This window comes from Arachis hypogaea, chromosome 10 (genome assembly GCF_003086295.3).
Source record: "Arachis hypogaea cultivar Tifrunner chromosome 10, arahy.Tifrunner.gnm2.J5K5, whole genome shotgun sequence".
In the NCBI taxonomy this organism is placed as follows: domain Eukaryota; kingdom Viridiplantae; phylum Streptophyta; class Magnoliopsida; order Fabales; family Fabaceae; genus Arachis; species Arachis hypogaea.
In genome coordinates this window covers 68,407,512-68,424,014 of record NC_092045.1, presented here as the reverse complement: position 1 = coordinate 68,424,014, position 16,503 = coordinate 68,407,512, and the positions used below count along the sequence as shown (strand labels likewise).

The 16,503-nt window shown below is 31.6% G+C and overlaps 1 protein-coding gene across 1 annotated transcript; it reads right to left on the bottom strand.

Annotated features, from left to right (window-relative positions):
• Positions 1 to 6,183: 6,183 nt before the first annotated feature.
• On the bottom strand, positions 6,184 to 10,279 carry LOC140175660 (homeobox-leucine zipper protein REVOLUTA-like). The gene is made up of 8 exons (XM_072204190.1): positions 10,271 to 10,279; positions 9,916 to 10,050; positions 9,429 to 9,748; positions 9,213 to 9,318; positions 9,039 to 9,122; positions 7,336 to 7,410; positions 6,459 to 6,587; positions 6,184 to 6,216 (listed from the first exon to the last, which is right to left on the bottom strand). Exons 1-8 carry the CDS (start codon positions 10,277 to 10,279, stop codon positions 6,184 to 6,186), a joined length of 891 nt encoding a protein of 296 aa, XP_072060291.1.
• Between the last annotated feature and the right edge of the window lie 6,224 nt (positions 10,280 to 16,503).

Here is a 16,503-nt window from a genome sequence, read left to right as displayed (position 1 = left end):
AATCAAATCACCGGTGGCCTACTAAGGACAATGGATTTGTTAAGTGATCATTATCTTTTACTTTATTTTTCACTATAATAGATGCGTTTATATGTAAGTCTCACTCTTGGATAATTATCCATCTAGAGTTAAAAACTCATGGACCTTAATTTTCCAATTCTACTACTCATCATAGTGCTAATTTTGGGCTCTGATTTTATATATATTCTGAAATTATTTTTATTTAGTTTCATCACCCCGGTCCATATTGAAATGTTCTTAAAATAATTTTCTGAAGTCTAACCAGACACTCAGTTGTTTTGTGTTTTTATTTTATATAATTACGTGCAGCTTTCCAGCTTATTCGTACATCTTGTTTGTCCTAATTTGCTAAATTTTTTAGATCCATATCATTTTACAAAAGAAAGAAAGAGGGGTTTTGTTTGGTTGCATTCTATTAGGAAACTAATATTACAGAAACCATTCAGCCAATATTTGTTGAGTTTTAGATTTTAGATTTTTTAAATCAAATTTTAAATTTTTTTATGTTAAATGTTAGGTGTATAATATTGGTACTTACAAATTTTGCTCTATTTTATGAGTCATTTTAATTGAGTTTTTTTTTTTAATTGAAAAAAAAATCAAGATTATTGATGACGAAAGAACCAGGTGCTTATTGCCACATACAGTTCACAACACTTGAATCAACACGAATAACCCTACGCGTACGGTATATTGAATCAAACACGAATATCCACCACTCACATAAAACAGTGTTTTGTTTAGTAGTGCGGATGATGAATTCATGATGATGACGCAGTGGCAGACATGATAAATATTCTGTTACATGATCATAAAGCAAGAACTGGAACTGTTTTTATTCCTTATCAATTTTTTTTCCTCAAAGAAGAATTAATAATACTAATGGATTTTGACGAATGTATGCTAATGAAGTAGTAATTAATTAACTTTTTCAAACAAAGTGGAAGTACACAATGCGTACCCTATTAATGCTGACGTGGTGGAATCACAGTTTCCATCCTACGCATAAATAACAATAATGGTGGAAACTCACCTGCAGTCGACTGCAGGTGAAGTTGCTTCTGGATAGTTGACATGTGTTACTGTATGGTTTAAAAAAAATCGATTTATTTTATACAAATGATTTATTTAAAAAAATCGGTTTGAATAGATTAAATAACTACTTTTAAAATAATTTAAATTCTTTCTGCGTATTATTCCTAAATTCCTAACAGATGAATTTGATATATTCTTTTTCTTCATTCATATTGACCAATTTTCTTTAAATTTATCTGAAACTCTTTTATTTAATTTTTGTCAAATATATGTATACAAATTGTTTAAAAAAGTAAAATTTAGTATTCTGAAAAAGAAACAAAATTCACGGTTTTTTTATAGGAATGGCATAAATGATATCATCTGTCCTTTTTTTTGTGTCTCTATTTCTATTTTCTTGATGAGTTTTGTTTTGTTTCTCATAACTTACATTTTCAGTTGTTTTTAAATTAAGCTGTAAACAGATTTTAAATTATGCTGTAAAAATATGTTCAATTGCAAATTTATCGTTAAATTAAATTTTATGGTAATCAATCAATTAACTTTTATTTTACTAATAAACTATTTTCATGCAAATTATTGTTGATTTTTCAATATTATTCTATAAATAAAATATTTTTTTAAGATAATAAGACTATAATTTACTTGTCTATAAATTATGATTTCACTGTCATGCACGTTTTTGTGTTTTTACTTATCAACTAGAATTTATTTTTTAATGAAATTAGAATTTATTTTCAATAAAACAAAAGTATCTAATCAAAATATTAATTTGGTCTCCTTAAATAATTGAACATAATATTATTAATTTTGTCTACAACAAAACTTTTTAATAAATTTTTTCAAAATAAAATTGATTCAAAAATAGAGAAAAAAAAGAACAACTAATGAAAATATTTATTTTGATATTGCCATCAAGAATATGATAGCCATAAAAAAATTCAACCAAATAAAAAGGACCTAACTCATACAATTAAACTACCATCATATCATCACAATAAACTATAACATCACTAACTAAAGAGACATATAACAAATATGAAAGAGATCATGCCAAAATTTCAACAATGCTCATACTATCAACTAGTCTACGTTATACCATAATTACATTTTTGTCTTCCATCACATGAAATTGCCATGAATTATCTTGGTATTTATGATCCTGAACATCAAAATAGTATGATGACAGAAATATGTACGTATTTATTAAATAATTTTCATCATTCACAGAGGAATGAATAAAAACATAAATTAAGAAATACATTTGAAATAATAAATTTGATTAAGAAATATAAATAAAAGAAACATACCTAATTGAAAGTTTCATATTAGTTTTGAAAAAGGAATTGAAAGAGAATGAATTTTACGTGCGAAACGAAGAAGAAGGGAATAAAAGTAACTTCTTGGTCCAATTCAAACCGGTTTTTTTAAATAAACCATTTATATAAAATAAACCGATTTTTTTTAAACCATATAGTAACACGTGTCAGCCATCCAGAAGCAACTTCACCTGCAGTCGACTGCAGGTGAGTTTCTGCCAATAATAATAATAATAATAATAATAATAATAATAATAATAATAATAATAATAATAATAATAATAATAATAATAATAATAATAATAATAATAATAATAATAATAATAATAATAATAATAAGAAAACTGTTACACATACAAGTCTTTTTTGTATATATATAAGGCAGTATTTAGTAGAGAGACAGAGACAGAAAAACTGATACTGAGAGACAAAGACTAAGAGATAGAAATTGAAATAAATTTTAATATTCTGTTTGGTATAAAATGGGAGACATAAATTGAAATAAGAATTAAACTCTAATTTAATTTGCATAAAGAATAAAATTGGAATTAATTAATTGAAATGAGGGTATTTTAGGTATAAAATATTATTAAAATTTCAGTCTCCATCTCTAAAAATTTTAGTCTCATGTGTCCCCACTTTTTGGATGTATTGAAATACTAAAATTTTAGAGACAGATACCCGAATCTCAACCAACAAACATGATACTAAGTCTCAGTCTTTTAGTCTCTGTCTCAGTGCCTCAAAATAAATGCTACCAAAGTTCATAAAAGTTGGGCCAACCTCAACAAAAATAATTCTCAATTTAGATTGTGTATAAATACACGCTTCCCTAAGTCTTGAGTAGCACAAACAATTCTTCTCCCTCAATCAAAACCGCAACGCTCAAAATTCAAATAAGGATCAAAATCTCTCAAAAATCTCTCAAAATCGTCGTGAAAATGAAGTTATGAAGCCTAATTCGAAAAGAATTATGAGAAAATGAAATAAGAACAGGAAGAAGAAGAAGTAGCAGAAGATGAGGAGAAGGAAGAGGAAGAGTTTTGAATTATACAGAACGTATCAGCTCACACACACTGAAAATTCTTAAACAATACACTTAAATATCTTCGTGTTACATCAAAATTTGCTGTAAATACAGAAAAATGTTTCCCCTAATGCTGCATTTTTTTTCTTCTTCTTCTTTTCCTTATTTCTTTCTTTCTTTTAGTCGAATGAAAATAAGTTCATCCTCTTCCAAGTAAATTTTGCAGCATTATGTGTTTCTTCTTCTTTGTTTGATTTTTTTTATTCTTGTTAAGAAAGTAAAATAAGAAGAAACTTGAGAAGGTAAAACAAAAAAGAAAATATGTATAAGAAAAAAACGAAGAAGAAGCAGCAAAAGATGAGGAGGAAGAGGAAGAGGAAGAATTTTGAATTATGCAAAATTTATCAGTACAAAAATATCGAAAATTCTTAAATGTACACTTAAATATCTTCATGTCACACCAAAATTTGCTGCAAATATAGAAAAATATTTCCTCCAATGTTATATTTTTTTCTTCTTTTTTTTTTCTTATTTCTTTCTTTCTTTTAGTTGAATGAATGTAAGTTTATCCTCTTCCAAGTAATTTAATAGCATTATGTGTTTCTTCTTCTACTTCATTTGATTTTTTTGTTTTGTTTTTATTCTTATTAAGAGAGTATAACAAGAAGAAACTTGAGAAGATAAAACAAGAAAAAAAAGACAAATAAGAAAAAATAAGAAGAAGAAGAAGATGATGATGATGATAATGATGAAAAAGAAGAAGAAGTAGTAGTAGAAGATGAGGAGGAGGGAGAAGAAGAGTTTTGAATTATGTAGAACTGATCAGCACACATACACCAAAAAATCTTAAACAATACACTTAAATATCTTTGTATTACACTAAAATTTGCTGCAAATATATGCAAAACTCTTACATTACATTCAATTCAAACCATCAACGATGAATAATTTTTTCACAAACAAAAACAACATTATTCACCTACAGAATCATAAACTACTAATGAAAATATTAACTAAAATTGAACCACACCTCAGCCACTTGATTGGATTCAAAACAATAATCAAATTCGTTCTGGTTCAATTGACAATCTGAACTTGAATAATTATTCATTATTTTCAACGAGATAACTGTTCAAAACTGATTTTAAAGTTTGATTTCAAAAACGTAGAAAACAAACGAGGAGAAACAAGAGAATGCAAAGATGGAAGAGAATGCAGAACGAAAACATTGAAAAAATTCGAAAATAGAAACGAAATCCTTTCGGAAAAGGCAGTTATATATTTGCACGTTGAAAGTTAGTTAGATAGTGGCGTGTGTGATGAATTAGGTTAAAGAGACTTGTATGGACTTATATGGAATAATGACTTGTATGTAGAGAATATTTGTAATAGTAATTAGATTTAGATTTGCACCATATATGAAAATTTAATGTTCTAAAAGGAAAATATAAAAATTTTAAATTTTATAATTAGTTATGAAACAATCTATATAGCTCTTAAAACTAATATAATAAATTTATAAAAAATATATATAGATTATTTGATTTATAATATAAAATATATAAAAATAGAGTAATATTTTAATAAATAGAATTAATATCAAATAAATAATACCTAATCGATCAATTTTGCAAGTACTGCAATGATCTAATTTCACATTACTTGCTTGTTGGTTTAGCATAATTAATAATTCCATTCCAGTGATTATTGTCCTTTGGTGATAAACTTGTGATTTTTATATATACGTATGTTTATAAAAGAATTTATACTTTTAAATTACCATTGTGAAAAGATTATTTAGTTATAGCGAGAATAATGTGAATTTTTTATTTGTCAAACATTTCACTTGTCAAAATTAAAGAAATTACAAATTGTCCAATAATTAACACGGGCACATGGAGAAGTAGAAATAAGACAGCACTACGAGGGCACAAGAACAACCAAAATGGAGATTAGAACTGCAACAGGCCAGGGATGCTAACAAGCAAAGGATTCAACAGTTTTAACCCGCTACAAGAAAATACGTCTATTGCCACGCTTTTAAAGCGTCACGAAAAGCTGAAAAAAGTATGGCGATAACTTTTCGCCACGTTTTTTGAGCTACCGCCACGCTTTTGAAAGGTGGCGTCTGAAAAGGTGGCAGTTGTTCTATCGCCACGCTTTTGGTGACCTATTACCACGCTTTTTCTTTTGTCACGCTTTTTACAACTAGCCACCCATTAAAGCGTTGCCGTATGTGAGAGATATGTCCACGCTTTTAAAGTGTGGCCATATGGGAGATATGGCCACGCTTTTAAAGTGTGGCGATAAGTAGAGATACGGCCACGCTTTTGAAGCGTGGCGATAACAAGAGATACGGCCACGCTTTTAAAGCGTGGCCATAGTAAGATATACAGCCACACTTTAAAAGCGTGGCGAAAGCCTTGTTAAATTAAAAAAAAATTTCTTTTTCTTGATCTTCATTACTACACAATATAAATTTTCAATCCTTTTTTATTAACAAACCTACAAATATAGTATACAATTTTTATTGCAAGACAAATCAAACAATAGTTAGTGACATATAATTTACTATAATTGTTTTATACATTAAGAAACTAATACTCAAAGACAAAATAAATCTCAGAGTTCAAATTCCAAAACTAAAAACCAAAGAAAAATACAGAAACAATACAAGTTAGAACTGCTCATAATATATCGAATTACACTAATAGAGATGATCATCAACCTAAATACTTAGTAAAAGATCAGAATCAACCTAAAACTGCTCCACTTTGTGCATTAAGCGTTCAAGTTATCCATTCCAATACTAGCCTGCAGCAAAATATCAAGAACAAATTGAACAAAAGAAAACGATATATATAAAAATATTATAAGAAATAATTTAATTTATGCATGTATTAATAATTCCAAATTAAACGAGGTTCACATTCTACAATAAAAATTCATCAGCATTATGCTAATAGGAATAAAAATAAACTTGGTCAGCTTAACACAAACTTCTGGATTATTACAATATACAATTAGTATAGCAATTAAGTAATTAAAATTTGTACCAGGAATTTATGATTCTCCTCAAGCACCAACGAGAAATCGGTACAAAAAATTTCATTTAAGGTCCAAATTCCCCTCCGCAACAAAGCACTTGCATGAATTTCCCTATCTGAAGGAAGCTTCATTGCAACCTGCAATAGAACTATTTTCTTCACCACTTTGTACTCCATATTTATAGATACCACTTTAAAACACTTGTAGATATGTTAATCAATAGTTACACATTAACACAAGCAATAATTTTAGACTGGAATCGGTTCTAACTGCTTTTGCATTGACTAGTTAGTGGAATTTTTTATTTATATTCTTCTAGAAAAAAAAACTAGTGCAAATATTTACTCCTTAAGTATTTAGATTTGTCCTATGATGTTTGAATGAGGAGTTTCTTGCAACCAAATGATTTATAATGCTGTATCTCTAACTCATAATGATCAAGTGTCATTATCTTTTTAATATAATCTTCAAACTTCAGAAATGAACATGATTAGTTGAGATATTGATAGTGCAATTTGCTCAGATTAAGTGTATTATGAATCTATGTGCTCCATAAGAGTTGCAACCCCACCGCAAAACTGTAGCAGTTCCATCTCTTTCTATTAGAAATTTAGAACTAGCTAGCTCGATTTTTTTGTATCATAAAAAATAATGAATATCAATTATCTTTTTTTTGTATGTGAAGTAATGAATATGATGCACGTCAAAGATAGTTATAAATAACTAAGATATTAATAGGAACACAAAATCGAGACTATGTTATAAATAACTCCTAAATCAAACAAAGACGCTTCTTCAACAAATACGTAGATGCAAGATCCTCACAAAGTCAAAATAGTATATCTAATAGTACTATAGTAGAGAAATAGAGAAGACTTAGATTACCAGCTCAACTTGTTTGGAGGCCCCAAAATCTGCAAGTTTAATGCAACCTTTATTATCTACAAGAATATTGGCCCCCTGAAATTGATTACAATTGAACATTAGTAACTCAAAAAAGGAGATCTGACATGCTAATCAATGATACTACAAGAAAAATCACCATTATTATTATCAAACTTTGGCGTCAGGATTCAGAACGTTCAAGACACAACTCAAAATAAGAATAGAATCATCAACAGAAGCAATTGTTTATTAAACAGCAGCAGTAAATAGCATGTTTCCCAGGTTCAAGCAAGCAGCAAACAGAATTCATATGACTTAACCAGGTCCACAAACTGAAATCATTGCAGTTCATATAACATGGACCAAGCAACAAGCAGAGCAGCACTCAGCAATAACAAACCAAGAAAAATTAATGAAACAGTAACACTTTCACAGCATCTATTTTGGACAATGAAAAAAAATACAATAAACAGCAATCACAAGTCCAGAATTCAACACCAAAACAGCACAATAAACAAGTTCATCCAGGGCAGCATTCAGAGGAAAGACAAATTCATTCCGAACAGCAGCAGTAAACAAAACAAAACCTACATCCACTAACCAGTCCAGATTCTCTAACCACCTAATTCAACTAAACTGAATTAGTTGAACTAAACAAGCTAAACAGAATGAGCTAAACCAGATTAAATGAGATGAAAAGGGAACCTGGGAAGCAGGGAATTGGAACAGGGGAAGGGAAGGGAAAGATTGATGATGATGAGTGAATGGCCGGAGCAACACGGTGGCGGCCTAGTGGTGGCGCTGGGGTAGCGACAGTGGCGGAGGGTGGGTGCACAGTAAAACAGGGTCTAGTAGTGGCTCTGGGCTCACAGAGACACAGGGTCTACTCCAACTTTTACTTTTCAATCTAGAACAGATCAAATAATATTATTGGTACTTAAACAAACTCCCAAAAAATTTAATAGAAGGCATCAACCAAAAGAGCACAAGAGAAATACATAAGATTATTCTACAACTAATCACAGTTTGCTAGTCCGAAATTTAGTACAGAAAATAGAAAAATGCTAAAAAATTGACTCACATTCTAGCTTATTAATACATTTTCTGCAAGTTAAACTTACATAGCTATTTAAAGAAACAAGATAAACAACTCTTTGTAAAGAAACACATGCTTGATGATTTCCTGCTATAAAGTATAGCAATTTTTGAGAAAAATAGAAAGTATACAAAATAAAAAGTCTAAAATAAAGTGAATTGATAACACTACACATCGGGCAACCATCATTGTAAAGATTAAAATGCAAATCAGAAGACATCAAACAAAAATATCCCTGAGTTCACGTCAGCAATAGTTAGTCTTCCAAACTGTCGACATTTCTTGGATTCAATATTTACAAATTGCCTAAAGACTCAAACCCATAAAAGAATTGCTGCATTTATAATCTAAAGAGAGGAAATTAAAATATCGGACCTACCCAAAAGCTTCAACCTATTTGAATTCTTTTGGAATGTATCTTCTAGCTTTCTCTGCCTTCACAAGATGGAGTTAATAAAAGGCACTAATAAACAAAGAAACAGAATAGTTAATGAAAGAAACAATTCCCATTTCCGACAAATTAAAATTGAACATACATAAACAACACTTAGAGAAAGATTCATTGTTACAATTTTGCAGACTTAATGAATTACCTTCCTCTAAATACCCATGTGATGTCTTGTAAAGCCACCAAAGTTGTTTCCAACATGTCAAGGCCAGCCTGGTTTGCAAAGATGAACGCTGGCACTGACTACGATCCAGACAGAGAATCATATATATCTTAAATTAAAGGCTTTCATGGAAATGATGAACTCTACTATGAACAAAACATCTGCTATACCTTCAAAGAACAGCACAAAATGGCATCCTGATGATGCCACAAATGTTTAAGCACTGACTCACCAATGAGAGAATCAGATCTCAGCAACTCTGTCCCCAAATAATAACTATTCATAGAAGAAAGAAGAACAAAAAAGTGAAGGGCATCATTAGATACTTTTCAAGAATGAATATTCAACAATAAAGCTTGAACACAATACAACAGATGCAGACTTGCCTATAACTGCAGCAGATCCAGTTGGCTAGTGTAAGATCTTCTGGAGAACCAGAAGAGAGTTTTGAGCTAACTGTCGGGTTTATACCAGATGGAGAAATCGCCATGGTAACCCTCTGCACTGAGGAAATCACACTACGGATGTACTGGCATGCCATGACAGCAACATTATCCTGCAGATTACTGTCAAAAGGAAACTGGAAGGCAATAGTCAACACTGACCGAGCACTATGACATGATACCGCATCGCATGCACCATTTGTTGTTGGGCCAACTTCAAAACCAGATGTCAAATCCAGGGTTTGACTTGCTGTCACTGAATCCTTTTTATCACCCTGGAAAACAATGATATCAACATGATTATAGTGTGTCATATGTGTGCATCAGTTTCAGTAGCTCCTTTCTTACTTGCACAGTACTTTTTTCTCTATTCAAATGCAATATTAAGAGACTTAACACTAAAAAGGACCAAATATAAACAGAACTCAACTGGTTTTGAATCCAACGGGATAATGCAGAAACCGGAAGGCAACAATGGAGCATCATCTGGGAATATTTCATCAATAGGAGCAAATATGAGCTCAGAACAAGCCCCCACGGCATTCTCGTCAATTCCACTACATAACTGTCCAAAGAAAACAAAATGGTTATATAGGACCAGTCTACTTATTACATTTCTGCATGAACAAACCGTAATACTATTTAAAATTATATTGAAAAAGGAAGAAAAAATAAGAAAAAAGTTAACTTAGAGGAAGGCAATTGAAGAACAGAATGAAAGAATGGTAGCATCTCTTGTTTGTTTCTAGATTATATGGTTCAGTAAAAAATTATAACCAACTCACATCATCCATATAAGAAGGCAGAACCTAAGGTATAAAATATAAGCATTTCATTTCCTAGTACTGTTTTACCATTTTGTCCTAAATCTTTGAATCTATCAATTCTGCCATTCCAGAAGCCATCTTGTAGAAAAAGCAACAAAAAAAGGAATCCATACCTGATATTCAAGTAATGGTTTGACACACTTTGGTTTGCAAGAGTCTTCGAGATATCTCTTTTGATCAACGGGTTCGTCGTCAGCCCTAAGTGTAGGTCAATAAATAAGAAAACAACAAATTAACATAGGATCAGATCCATGGGAGGAATCAAGTACAAAGAGAACAGATCTGATTGAGGAGACTTACATTGCAGTTAGCGTTGGGAGCAGAGAGATAGAGTGTGGTTTGTGCGATGCGATGCGATGGAAGCGTGGTTAGGGTTGCTTCATGGGTTTTGGGGGGTGCTTGTGTTTCGGATCCAACTCCTTTCAAGTTTGAACCTGTCAACGTTCTTCGATCTGCCTCCCTTTTTGGTACTCCTTACAACTTTTTTTGTTGTTTCCAGGAAAGCTACAAGGAAGGCATGGTGGCAAGGAAGGTGAAACTACAAGGAAGGAGAGCAGAGAAGATGATACAGACGATGCAGAGGAGATCGGCGAGGAGGGCGACCCTAGTGACGAGGAGGAGACGAGGCAGAGGGGAGGCTAATGGCGCAGCGAGGACGGTGCTGGTGCTGGTGATGGCAGAGATCTGAGCTCTTCCAGGGTTGAGAGATGGGAGTTGAGAATGACAGCGTAAGATCGAGTTGAGAGTGAGAGAGTAGTCCCGACTCCCGAAGCTTTCTTTGGGCTTATTAGGATTTTATTTTTCAAAAACCTTTTGGCCACGCTTCAAAAGCGTGCCAAAAGAGTGACAGGATATGGCCACGCTTCATAATAGCGTCCGTAATGAAACCCTGTTGCCACGCTTTTGAAACGTCCCTACTTTTTTCTATGACTACACTTTTGAAGCGTGGCAAAAAAAATGTGGCCGTATCTCTTATCAATTGCCACCTTTCCAAAAGCGTGGCCGTTGACCCTTTTCGCCACGCTTTTGAAGCGTGGTGAGAAAAACGTGGCCGAATCTCTATTCAATCGCCCCCTCACAAAAGCGTGGCCATTGACCACTTTTGGCCACGCTTTTAAAGCATGGCAAAAAAAGCATGGCCATAAGCCTTTTTTCTTATAGTGACTGTAATTTAATCAAAATAATCAAATTATGTAATAAAATAATATATAAATTATAAATAAAAAATAAAATATAAATATATTTTAATATAAATCTTAAAATATATGTTTCAGACTTGATCTCCGAGTCCTTCTTCGGAACGGTCACTGAATCGGGCAATCTTAAGATTGGGCCATCCTCACGACCCAAAGACGAATCAATATAACTTCCGATATCCTAAACGGATCGGATCAATAACTTCCAATATCATGACTCAACATTAAAATTCAAATCCATTCCTTATCTTAGCTAAACAAAGATAAGATAAAATAACTACCACAAACTATATAAAGGGGAGCTAGAGACCCCTCAGGTACTCACTCGTTCCACACACCTTATATCTCTCAGATCTATTTTGACTTGAGCGTCAGAGTGTCTTTGTAGGTATCACCTCCCGCCGCTCCAAAACGACGATCCAATAATCGCCTCGACTTGCAAGTCTCCGATCCACCTCACAACCCGTACCATAGACTTCTAGTACATTGTTGCCCCCGGAGCATGAGAGCATGCTTGCTTGGTCTCCATGTTGAGTTGTTGGAGAGCCCGGTTCTCTATAGTTCGGAAGATTGTGAGGGGCCTAGAAAGGACGTGGCTCATCCTATGCCAATTGGTGGGATGTTGGTGAGTTCCACTTTTCGCGAGTTGGAAAGTCATTAGCTTAGACCTTAACGCCGCTTTTGTTGACGAATTTGGTTTTCTATTATTGGGATGCCGTGAGGGGCTTGGAAAGGGCGTGATATCATCCTGCACCGATTGGTGGGATGTTGGTGAGTTTGGCTTTCTGCAAGTTGGAAGACCGTCAGCTCATGCTTGTTTTGTGTGGCCTTTCTGAGCCATTATTGTGAACTTTTCTTAGGCCTCTTGGTGGGCCGATTTCAATACTTTGCTTATTTAGCTTATTTGGATATCTGTTTTGTTGGCATCGGAGGTGATCGGTTTCTAGGGGTAGCCGTTTAACTTATTTGGATATTCGATTTGTTGGCTTCGCCGGTTATTCAATCTCTGGGTCACCGTTTATTATTTGGATATCCGTTTTGTTCGTCCTGGAGTGATCAATCCCCGGATAGCCGTTTACTTAATTGGATATCCATTTTATTATTTGGATATCTATTTCGTTGGCCTCCGGATGATCGATCTCTGGGTAGCTGTTTACTTATTTGGATATCCGATTCGTTGGCCTCAGAGTGATCAATCCCCGGGTAGCCGTTTACTTATTTGGATATCCGTCTTGTTATTTGGATATCCATTTCGTTGGCCTAGGGCTGATCGATCCCTAGGTAGCCGTTTATTTATTTGGATATTTGATTTGTGATTTAGATATTCGTTTTGTTGGCATCGGGGTTATCGATATCCAGATAGCCATTTACTTATTTGGATATCCGTTTCGTTGGCCTCGGGGTGCTCGATCCCCGGGTAGTTGTTTACTTATTTGGATATCTATTTTGTTATTTGGATATCTGTTTCGTTGGCCTCAGGTTGATCGATCCCTGTGTAGTCGTTTACTTATTTGGATATCCGTTTTGTTTGCCTCGGGGTGATCAATCCACAGGTCACCATTTTTTGTTATTTGGATATCTGTTTTATTAGCCTCGGGGTGATCGACTCCCGGGTAGTCATTTACTTATTTGGATATGTATTTTGATATTTGGATATCTATTTTGTTGGCCTTGGGGTGATCTATCCCCAGGGTAGCCACGTTTAGTTCGGGCCGTCAGATGGGTGACGAATCCACATTTCATGGTGACAATGATTTTTCTTGATCAACTTTGGCCCAAATTATGAAGGCATGGAGCATTAGCGTGGCACGTTGAACTCATGGCGTGGGACGTTGAAGCATTTTCTCCCATGAATGGCTAATTGTCATGTAAATACAAGCAACAAGCGCGGCGCGACCAATCATGGCGTGGGACGCCAAATTGCCTTTGTGTGTACGCATGAGGAGGTGCATATGCATGGTTTTGGGGATAGCACAGTTGTGCATACGCGTAAAGTGATGCATACGCATGGTATTCTTAATAAATCACATTCATGCAGATGCATACAGTGTGCGTACGCATGCTTGTCTTTAGTTGCAACATTTGTGCGTACGCGTGAGTTTATGCGTGCGCACGACTGCCGTTGGATGCTACTTCTCTTGCATTGCACAACGAAGCTTCCAGGGTTCTTTCTTCATTCTTTGGCCTCCAAAAGCGTGCCCACTCAAAGTGTACTCTTTCTTTCAAAGTGTATTCTGCTTGAAGTATGTCCTTGGCTGTATTTATTCTTCTTTGATCTTGTTTTGCTTGGTTTATCTTCAAAATCTCCTAAAACACATTGTTCAATGCGTTAAACATATTCTTTGCTAATCTATGAGTTAATAACTAAAAAGAAACAAAAACTATTGAAATATAAATGAAATTAAACAAAGAAAACTACTAATGATGCACATATATCAAAAAACAATATTGGTTTTGTTTTACCAAATTAATCTTTTAGAGACTATAATGTCATATACTTCTTTCAGAAGTCATTTTGTCACACAGTGAATATTGAAGGAGTAAAATAATAATTTATATTCCTTTTTTATTTTTTTATTTTTTTTATTTTTTTGGTCAATACAATACACAATACGCATACCCTACTCACACATACATTTCATACTCTCTTTTTTACTAAGAGAGATTCGAACATATGTGACAATTTTAGTAGGCAAATGTGTTTGCCATTAGGACAAGCCTCAACAATATTTTTTTGGATGGAATTGACACGTTTCTTTAACAAAACTTTAAAACATGAGGCCAATCAATAGCATTTGAAAACAAAAAGAAAAAAGGATGCAGCCCATCAAAAATGAAACAAAATTATCCGGTGATTTTTCAGGTGTGCTTAGTAAAGACATAAAGATATAAGAAACTCTTTCGTAAACCTAGTACAGATATAAGAAAACCAACGAATTCATAAATCATAATACCTAAGCCCAACGAAAAGAAAAAAGTTCATAAGACTAAGGCAGACCAAATATGAGAAGACAAAAAAGAAAAACGCTATTTTTAGTTGGATCACTCTATCGTACAAATTATCAATATACAGATTTTATACCGATTTAATTTGTGATTATTCTGGGACACGTGTTAGTTTTCCTAAGTGGACCAGTGATATTGGAAAAGTTTACCATATTAATGATGTTCTAATTATTGTATAATTGAACCGTAATAAAGTAGATGCAGGTAAGTAATTTTAAGGTCGTGACTGTTTAGTTACAGTATTAATGAGGAGTTGAATTATTGAATCACGGAAAATCTTTCTACTTCTTTAATATTTTTATTAAAACAAAAAGTCAAAAATGGTTTTATAAGCTATGCATTTTTTACTGATTCTTAAAAAAAATACTCATTTTAGTTAAAAATAAAAAAAAATATATCCTTAATTATAATTAGAATTATTTCCTGTAATATATGTTAAAATAACCTGTTTGATAATAAAGGACATAAATAAGTTCTAAATTTTTATAAAAGATTTAAATTGTTAAAATTTATTCTTCATTTTCTTTGTTAGCAATATATCATATAGCTGTCTATAATAATTAAAAAAGTTTATTTGTACTTCACAATCAATTTTTTTCCTTAGAAAATAAACGAAATAAATATGTAAAAAAGTTAGAACATCAAAACTAGAAACTATATTATTTATCGATTATCACTAAATTATAATTTAGTATAAGTGTATTAACCCGTGTCATGCATGTGATAAGATTGAAATTATAATTTTAAATTATTTTGTTAAGATTAATTTAAATTATAATAATTTGATTAATACAAATATAACATGTTATGTATTATTTGTTTTTTCTTAAGCTAGTGTTAAATATATTAACTCTAAAATAGTTATTAATTGATTTTAGTAATCTACTTTCTTCAATAAATTAAACATATATACTCAATGTGACCATAAATAACTTAATAATACTTAAACTCACCAACAAATTTTTATATGTTGTTTAACTGTCAAGTAAGAATATATCAAAATTAGCTCAAAATAAATAATAAATTATTAGAGAATTCTAATGCACAAAATTTTCTAATAAACAATAAATTATTAGAGAATTCTAATGCACAAAATTTAAATCTACTAAAAAACAACTCACTACTTTTCTTTGATGCCTGCAAAACATATATTTGAAATAATATTATATCAATGTTAGTATACAGTTTTATAATCATCGACCATATTTACTATACTTGACTCCTTCTTAAAGGTTATTCTATACACGTGTGCAGTTGGAAGATAAATTACTGGACTTTATTTTATTTTTCTAAATTATTATAATTATGCATTATTCATTAAATGCTAATTGTAATATTGTAATATAATCATAATAAAGATATTTTTTAAAATAAATTTAGAAGAGAGAATAATACTTTTATTTTGGAGGAAAAATGAATTTATGAGAAATTGACAGCTCACTTTTATTAGTTGATAATGTATTAAATATTGATTTTATATAATTATAATAAAAATATTTCTCTAAATTAGTATAATCATGTATTATTCGTTAAATATTAATTGTAATATAATTATAATAAATATATTTTTTAAAATAAATTTAGAAAAGAAAATAGTGATTTTATTTTAGAGAAAAAAATGAATTCACGAGGAATTAACACCTCACTTTTATTAGTTGGAGAAAAAATCTAATTTTAGTATATTTTGTCATTATTATACATTTTTGTCTAATCATATATCCACTATTTTCTTTTATTTGTTTCAACATTTTGAACCTGGGTTTAACTTCTCATAGTTCTCACTTCTCAGTCATTCTATTAGATGTAGTTGATAGTTATTGAAATTCTTTGATTAATAGAGGAGAAAAATATATTATTATATGATAGAATTAATATGAGTATATTTTATTATTAAATAAATAAAGTTAATATAAAATAAAATTATACATAAAAAATTAAAGAAAATAAAATTAAAATAGCAAAAGTGATAAAAAGATTATTTTTATAATT

What these genes read in the sequence shown, in the direction of transcription:
- LOC140175660 (XM_072204190.1), bottom strand. An exon ending in TCCCGTTGGATTCAAAACCA is followed by an intron (nt 9,749 to 9,915) that starts GTTGAGTTCTGT and finishes GGTGATAAAAAG; the next exon opens with GATTCAGTGACAGCAAGTCA. An exon ending in TTTTGTGCTGTTCTTTGAAG is followed by an intron (nt 9,123 to 9,212) that starts GTATAGCAGATG and finishes TCTGGATCGTAG; the next exon opens with TCAGTGCCAGCGTTCATCTT.